This window comes from Andrographis paniculata, unplaced genomic scaffold (genome assembly GCF_009805555.1).
Source record: "Andrographis paniculata isolate CXL003 unplaced genomic scaffold, ASM980555v1 Contig32END, whole genome shotgun sequence".
Taxonomy (NCBI): domain Eukaryota; kingdom Viridiplantae; phylum Streptophyta; class Magnoliopsida; order Lamiales; family Acanthaceae; genus Andrographis; species Andrographis paniculata.
Window position 1 is genome coordinate 2380111 of NW_026137565.1, and position 9299 is coordinate 2389409.

General features: G+C 26.9%; 1 protein-coding gene across 1 annotated transcript; it reads right to left on the reverse strand.

The window, feature by feature from the left end:
• Nucleotides 1-1730: 1730 nt before the first annotated feature.
• LOC127247722 (anthocyanidin 3-O-glucosyltransferase 6-like) lies at nucleotides 1731-8822 on the reverse strand. Its single transcript, XM_051269695.1, has 2 exons — nucleotides 8367-8822; nucleotides 1731-2916 (listed from the first exon to the last, which is right to left on the reverse strand). Exons 1-2 carry the CDS (start codon nucleotides 8757-8759, stop codon nucleotides 1852-1854), a joined length of 1458 nt encoding a protein of 485 aa, XP_051125652.1. The 5' UTR covers nucleotides 8760-8822; the 3' UTR covers nucleotides 1731-1851.
• Nucleotides 8823-9299: the final 477 nt, after the last annotated feature.

The window sequence follows — 9299 nt, forward strand, 5'->3', positions numbered from 1 at the left end:
CAAAAATCGTATATTATTTATTTATTTATTTTAATATAACCTTTTTAATAAAAAGTAAATACATATATATTATTTATTAATATTAAATATTATCTTATTAATAATTATTTATTATATTTATAAAATTTGTTGTTGATATAAATTTATATAATTAATATATATTTAAAAAAAATTATTTTACAATCCTACAAAATCTATATAAATCCATAAAGAATTCAATCAAATCCGTAGAAATTCATCTAAATCAATTACTAAAATCCATCAAACTCAACGTAGAGTCTGTGAATTTTCTAAATCCACATAAATCCATAGACTTTTTAAAATCCATTAAAATTCCAATTTAATACACTCCCCTTAATCTCAAAAAATAGCAAAATAATTTTTAAAAACATAGGAAAATAACTATTTCTACGTATATTTACTACTCTTTGAGACTAAATATAATAGATAACTATATTTATAATTTAAAAAATGGAGATTATAAAACACATTCGGAGTTTGAGTTCGTACATATCAAATACCGTTAAATAAGGACAATTGAGTAGGTTAGACGCATTATTTATGAAACATAATGAAATCTTATTTACTTTTAAAAGTATGAAAAATTTGACTAAACTTTACAATACTACATAAATTTTGTCCATTTTTACGAAAAATAAATAAAACTATTTATACCAAAATTTTGTATATACAAAAAATTTAATAGTTTTTTAATTATTTCTTTTACTATATACATAATTTTAAAATAAGTACATTATAATAAAAAAATTAAGGGGTGTGATGGGGTGGGGGCAGAGGGACTCCCCCTGCCCCTCTTAGTTCCTCCATTGGGGGCATTTGAATATTGGTGAACCACACGCGTGCATACCGCTCGTCCGGACCGGACACGAGAATAGTATCATGGGGCTTGGTAATTGCTTGATTTCACGAGGTCAAATTTTGCATTGTAGCACAATGTACCAATCAAGAATTCATTTTTCAATTGTCTTGAGACGATCGTTACTCACACCAGTTGTAATGCCCTCAGATTTGGGTCGGTGCTAAGCCAACTTTCGCCCGGTGTCAGGCTATTCGAGATTGAATAGTAATTAAATGGATTGAATGGACAACTAATATCAACAATATGCACATTTCTTTTGGGGAGTCTTAAAGAACTGCGTTGGAAGAACGTGTTGACTGGTCTAGAAAGTCTCACAAAGTGCGCGTGAGTGAAGAACAGAAGCGCGTTAGAATGACTCGTATTGATTATGGGACTAGTCGACATCCCAATACGTTCGACTTAGCATGGCTTGTGGATCCAAATGTCACACTAATTTCTATTTTTCCTTAAATGGATGTGTCTATAAAAGGTTTCTTTTATTCATATAAGATGCTACTCTTTATACAAACGAATATTGTTTTATCTCTAGGGTTAAAACGCTAGCTATAAAAAGCACCATTGAGACATAATCTAATTTGCAAAGAGAACGTTTTTCGACTCAATTTCATGGTCAATTTATTCATTTTAATTGTTTGAAAGTACCGTGTTTACTTGTGAGATTTTAGTTTTGGGTTTTGATTTTGAATAGTAAAATTTTGAATTGAAATAGTTGTTTGATGTAATATAAATATGTGTTGATGTGATATTTTGGATGTAAAATTAGATTTTAGTGTAATAAAATAAATAAAAATTGAGTGTTTGATTTAATATTTTTAGAGGAAAAAAAAATTGAAATAGTAAAATCAGATGTAAAACCTGACAAGTGAATTTTAAAACACAACAAAGTACAAAATTTCAACCATTGATAAGTAAACCTTATTAAATGTTTGAAAGTAAAGAGAGTCTCTAAAACCAACGGTAAATTCAGCCAACTATTCCAATCCGATGTTTTTCAAAACATCTTGGAAGAAGTCCTTTTGCCAAGTCCACGACGACCCGCCTTCCTTCAAAACCTCACGGCTCTTCTTCTGCATCTCCTTCACTTTCCCCCTCACGCCGCTCTCTGCCGCCATCACCCGCCGGATCGCCGCCTCAATATCCTCCGCCGGGACAATCTCCGGCGCCGGTTCCTGCCCACTCACATCTAACTTGTAATCAATCTTGATCTCTTCCGCCATCCCCAATGTCCTCACCAGCTCGAACGCATTTAACTGCTGCTCCGCGTACAGCGGCAGAGCCGCCACCGGAACGCCGTGCCACACGCTCTCCAACACCGAGTTCCAGCCGCAGTGCGACACGAATCCCCCCACCGCCCTGTGCGCCAGCACCGCCGCCTGCGGGGCCCACCCGAGGACCCGCCCCCGTCCCGCCGTCCGCTCCAAAAAACCCTCCGGCAGAACCTCGCCGTAGTCTCCGTACTCGGCTGGCAGCAACGACGACGTCGGCTTCCGCAGCGACCACACGAACCTGCTTCCAGAATCTTCCAGAGCCTTGGCGAATTCCTTAACCTGAGCTCCATCGAATGCCCCCATCGTCCCGAAGCACAGGAACACCACCGACTCCTCCGGCTGATCGTCCAGCCACGTCATCAAATCGGTTACCGACGGATCGCTGGAGACAGCATTGTCCTTCAACATGGGTCCGATCGGGTAAACCTTGGGATAGTTATTGTAATGAGCGGACAGAGAATCAATGGCGTAGGATTCGAGTTCGTAGAATGTGTTGATGAGAACTCCTTTGGCGCCGGCGAATTTCCGGAAGTATTCGAACAAGAGATCTGCGACAGGGCTGCCGTCGATGAAATACAGAGGAAGTATTTTAGCGGGGAGAGGCTGAGAGGCACATCGTGAGGAGAGTTGTTTAGTGTCGGAATCTTTGAATTGTGTCAGGTCCTGATGTTGTTCGAATTTGAGTGAAATCATGTCGTACAACACGCCAAGACTGAATGCTCCCGCAGTGTAATACACGTAGGACGGAATGCTCAATTCTTCGCCAACCTATATATACGGAATGATTATTTGTTTGAATGTAAATTTGATTTTTAGTATAATATAAAAAATATATATATATATATAAATAGTGGAAGTCTTTCCAAATCCTCTAAACAAACACACCCTATCTTATACAAATATTTGTATGTACTCATTTGATCGGACACGAATTTTAATAAAATTGAGTAATAATTATTATTATTCTTTTAATAATAAGAAAAAATATAAAAGTATAATGATTTTTTATTTAAAAAATAATTAAAAATATTTTTTTTATGACAACCTAAAATAAAAAAATGAGTATAGATTAGAACGAGGAGGAGAGTAATAAAAACTTAATCTAAACTATCAACTTCATTAACAATATCTCAACCATGAATAAATGAAAATAGGATAGGGTTATTAATGCAAAAATATCAACCTGTATTTATTGCTACTATATTAAAATTTATTTTAATACTATTATTTATAAAGTCATTTATTTTTAAAAAATTATTTATTAAATCTATATCTTTTATTTAGAATAGTCCGTCCATCTGGAATACGGTGCAACATTTATTTTCAGTACAGAAATTTAAATGTGTAATATTAAATAATATAATTTGAAAATTAAGTGATATGATGAGAGATAAATATATATTTATTTGAGTGATGTGACGAGATAAAATGTAAGATAAAAATTAAATATATTTAATTATTTCATATTTTAAAATATATTCCAAAATATTTGAAAGACCAAAGAATAAAATGTCACAGGGTATTTGAAACGAGTCGTTTTATAGTAGAAAACATTAATCAAGTAAACATGACTCACTAACATGAATTCTAGCATTTATACATGCTTTCTGATATAGTTTTTGAAGTTTTCAATTTTAGAAAGTTGGAAATTTATATGTGTATTTTCATAAAATCTAGGATTATTTCTATCAAATAGATATTTGTCCTTACAAAATCTAATATTAAATACTTAATTTTTTATTATTTCTGTAAGTATTTAAATTCCAAAACATTTATCTTAACAAAGAACTTATTTATTTTAATATGTATAATTTTAGTTATTTTTATTGTGATGTAATAAATTATGTGTTTTTATTGAATTTTAATATATATATATTTTTTATGAACCATGTTATTATTGTAACTAAAACATATTCAAAATTTTATAATTTTTAAATAAAAATAATTTTTTTCTGTAATACTCCCTTCTTCACATATAAGAAAGCAATATTTAAGTGAATAGAATAAAATGAAAATTGGGCGATGTTATCAGAGATAAAAGGGTATATTTATTTTTTTATTTGAGTGGTATATTACATAAAGTGTATTAATTATTTTTTATTTTGAAAATATTGACTAAAATAGAAAATATTGCAAAGTATATAATAAGGAAAGAGTATTATACTCTGTCTGTTCTATTAGAAGGTTATCATTTTTTATTTTCGTCCGTCCCATAACAAAGTTATCATTTTTTAATTTAGTAATTGTACTACCTACTTAATATAATAAATACCATTTCAATTTACAATATATTACACAAATGTCATTATTTTTATATTATACCATACTAATTGGAGTATTTTTGTCTTTTTTACTACAATTCAATATAATACTAATATTCAAAGTTTTACGTGCAAAAAGCAAACGACACCCTTCCAACGGGACGGAGGGAGTATAAGATAATATTTCATTCGATTCAACTCAATGTATTCATATATAAATATTAAAATACCTTTAAATTTTACAAAATTATTACTCTTTTTTTTGGTACTTGTAAAGCAAAAAAAAAAATATATTAATATCATATATTACACTTTCACCGATCAATAAAATATTATAATTAATTTGCTACCAAAAGAGAAGTGTATATTTGACTTGGGACATAGGAAATATATCATTAAATAGTAATATTAATAAGGGCATCTCCAATGCAACGTCAAAATTGACGTTGCAGCTCCATATTTGGAGATTAGTTTCTCCGATCAAACGCTATTTTTTACACTATTTTTTGTGTTTGCTAACACTGTAGCAACGCCATTTATGGTGTGTTTGTTTCATTTTTTAAAAAATATTTTTAATTTTTATAAATTGTAAATTGGTCCCTACAATAGACCAATTTGTAATTTTTTATATTTTTATTATTTATTTAGTAATTTAAATTTATAATTTAAATTATATTTTAAATATGATTAAATTTTACATTAAATAAATAAAATATTTGCAATAAAAAATTATAATTTATATTATAAATATATTATTAAGTAATAATAAAAAATATGTAAATAATAATAAAAATTGGGTGTGAATTGTAAATATAGAAAATTGTTTAAAATAATATATAAAAAAATATTTAGAGAATTTTTTTTTAAGTTGAAAATAAAGTTATGGATTGGAGTTAAATTACTGTGGCAAATGCATTAATTAATCCATGATGAAAATTGAAATAATAAAATATTTGTTTGGCTATGGTTTGAAATTGCTTTGAAATATATAATTAATTTGAATTTTTGTTTAAATAATATATATCAGTATATTTTTTACTATTTGAAACCAAAATCAATATTATTCTTTTGATACAATTTTCAATAAAAATATATTATTTTTTCTAACAAAACATCACATCAAATACTACTTAAATAATAATTCAAATCAACGCTCTATTTCAAATCAATTTCAAAGCATTAACAAACAAACGAAGTATTTTAATGTCATATTTTTTATATAAAAAAAAATTATAATATATTTTTATCAAAAATTACACATGAATAAAAAATGTGAATTTAAATTTAAAATAATAAAAAAATAAACTCAAAATAAAATTAATTATAAAATTAATTTCTCATGGTTCAATTATGGGGCATAAAAAAAAAAAGTCAACTTTCGGAATTAAAATAATAGCTCCTATCACTCCTATAGGTAAATCGTGTCACGTGATTTTTATTAGCTGTATCTTAATCATCTAAGATTTATTAATTTATTTTCTTATTAAATATTTCAAACTATGAAGATACGTTTATATATATATATATATATATATTTTAAAAGTTTTGATTTCATAGTACAACAATTCGTAAGTTTGTTTGGTTTGGTTTGGTTTTGATATTGAGCATTTTATTTGAATTTTTATTTAAAAATATTTCAATAAAATATTTTATTAGAAAAAATAATAATTCATCCGTCCCGGAACTATAGTCTTGGTTGTGTTGGGTACGAGATTTAAGAAATATTGATATTATATTGATAGTGAGTAAAAAGTATAGATAAAAAATATTTTTGTCATTGTGAGTGTATTAATGTAAAAAGTAGTGGCAATTTGTAATAATAATGAAAGAGTAAGAGTAATTATACAGTGATATAATTATTTATGGAAATAAGACTATTGTTTTGGGACGAACAAAAATAGTAAATAAGACTATTGTATTGGGACGAAGGGAGTATAATTTTATTAACATCATTCTAATCGAATAGTGTAACTTTAGTTTGGAATGCAAAATAAACACTTTGGAGGTATGGATTTTCAATACTCATTTTTTGAACGATATAAATAGGAGTTGATGTGATATTTTAAATTTAAATTAATTTTTAGTATTATATATTAATTTTTTAATTTTTTTTAAAAAGAAATTATAAATAATAAAAATATGATGAAATCATCCAAACAAACACATTCTATAAAACTTACAAAATTGAAAACATAACAGTGCAAAATCATAACACAAATTAAGCATATGAAGTGAACAAAATGGATTTGTTTTTGTTGCAGATTAAGAAATAGAGTTTGAAATTTTAAATAATAAAATTTTAATTAAATAATTATTTGATGTAACATAAATAATATTTATATGATATTTTTTGAATATAAAATTTATTTTTAATATAATACTCTCTCTCCGTCTCAGTTAATTGTCATATTTAGCTTAGATACAGAGTTTTAAATATTGTATAATTAGTAAATAATTAAGAAATTTATTAGTAAAAATAATTATAATTTAATAAAAATAATTATATTTTAAAATTAATATAATTAAATAATTTAATTACAATAAAAAAATTATAAAATTATGAATTTTAAAATATAATTTATGTATATAATTAGATTTTCTAAAATAAAAATAATAAATTACGTTAGACGAACAGAAATATAAATATAAGATAAATTAAATTAGACGGTGCAAGTATAAAAGATAAATATAAATATTTAATTTAATAGTTTGTTTTTTTTTTTATATATATATAAATAATAAATATGTAGATGAAAACCTATAACCAAGGGAACACGTTTCTCCATGCCCAATAAAAGATCATTTATATCAACCATATACACATTGGTATGTTTTTGTAAAAAAAATCAATGATTGAGTTTGATTGAGCTGTCTTCGTGTTTTTAATATAATATAAAAAATAGATAAAATATTTGTTTGAATAAAAAAGCATAAAATATTATATGTTTTATTTATTGCGTGAAATTCTATTGTATTAATATAAATTTGCACAAAATATCCTTCTTGTCCAAAACTGATATTTGATTCTCAATAAAGACCTAAATTACACATGTTTTACTTATGAGATTTTGGTTTTGAATAGTAAAATTTTGAATTGAAATAGTAGTTTGATGTAATATAAATATGTATTGATGTGATGTTTTAAATGTAAAATTTAATTTAATGTGATATAATAAATAAAAAAATAGGTGTTTGATTTGATGTTTTTTGGTGAAAAAAAATTAGAATAATAAAACAGAAAAAACAAATCTCACAAGTAAACACACACGTGATTTTTACAAAAATTATAAAAATAAATTATTGATCAATTATTTATTTTATTTAAAATATTTTTTATTTTTTATTTGTATAAAATTTGTATAATTTAAGTTTTTTTTACAATAAACAATCACTTTTGGATAATGAAAGTGATTCGTGCAAACTTTATATTAACACAAAAAAATTTTACGTAATAAATAAAATACAATGTATTTTATACATTTTTACTGAAACACAAATAAGATGTTATATAATTTACCCTAAAATATAAAAAATAAATATTTGATTTATTGATTTTGACGAAAATTTTTTGTATAAATAGTAAAAGTCCACCAAAGTTCTCGAAGAAACACATCCTTAATATATCTAAGGAACTGAATTATCAAAGACTACGAAAATACCTTAAAGTGAAATAATTTTTATACAAAAAATTGAATAAAAATTTTATTATAAATAATGGAAAAGATAAAACAACATATTTAAATATTTAGAAAAAATGAATTTGTTTGGTTAAGATTTGAAATAACAAACTTATTTGAATTTTTTTTAAATAATATTTTGACATCATATTTTACGATAAGAAATAATATATTTATATCGAAAAAATTCGTATAGAGTAAATAGTGTTGATTTCGATTTCAAATAAAAAAAAAAAGCAACAAATATCAAGATATTTAAAAGCTTTGATAGTATGCTAACCTGAATTAAATTCGTGCAAAACATGTCGAGGACAAGCCCGACTAGTCGGGAGCCGGGGACGGATGGCTTCTCGATCAAATCCGACAATAATTGCTTGATCTTGTCACCGCAACTAAGGATGTAAGTGAATCGGAAAGTTTGGGAGTCGGCGCCGGGGGCATTATGGTCAAAAGGCAAGTCGATGAATCGGAGGCGTGGGACTGCTGCTTTGATATCGGACAACATTTTGTCGGTTTTATCGTCTCCTTTCTCCGGTAGCCTCACGATTAGGACAGTGACGGCGAGGCGATCGCCGCCGCGGGCGAGGAGGAGCTTGGCGGCCTCGACGGTGGGGATGACGTGGCTCAGCCCCGGCGAGGGGATGAACACAAGCTCCACCGGTGATTCAGACATGTTTAGTCGGAGGTTGACTTTTATGGACTTGATGAGTTAAAGGAGAAGACACGAGAAGGGTATCGAAATAGAATGAGCGTACGTGTTCTACAACTATTTATAGTTGGCTTTACTTTAAGGTATGGGATTTATTTTAAATTATATTTTGCTCAATCTAATTCAAAATATCATTTTTATTATATTCGTTCATTTTATTCAAAATTAATTTCTTTTTTAGAAGTAATTATAGATTAATATTATAATAATCTTAATTTTTATTTAAATTATAAATATACATTATACATACAATTATTTTTTATATAAAAAGGGCAAGAATGTCAAAAACTCTTATTTTTATCCGTCCCACGTATTATGTCACTTTCCTCTCTTTGAAAAATAATTACACATTTTAATTTCATTTTAAACTTTTTAATTTTTTTAAAAATTTTAATTAAACTAATTAGTTATTTTAATCTTAATTTATAATTATTTATATTATATGATAATTATTTTCACTAATGCATTCTTAATTATCTACTAATTACACCCTCCTAAAATACC

Excerpts from the sequence above, each read along its gene's own strand:
- LOC127247722 (XM_051269695.1), bottom strand. The coding sequence starts at position 8,759 with ATGTCTGAATCACCGGTGGAGCTTGTGTTCATCCCCTCGCCGGGGCTG. Across the intron at positions 2,917-8,366 it reads TTTGCACGAATTTAATTCAG|GTTGGCGAAGAATTGAGCAT; the intron begins GTTAGCATACTA and ends CCGTATATATAG.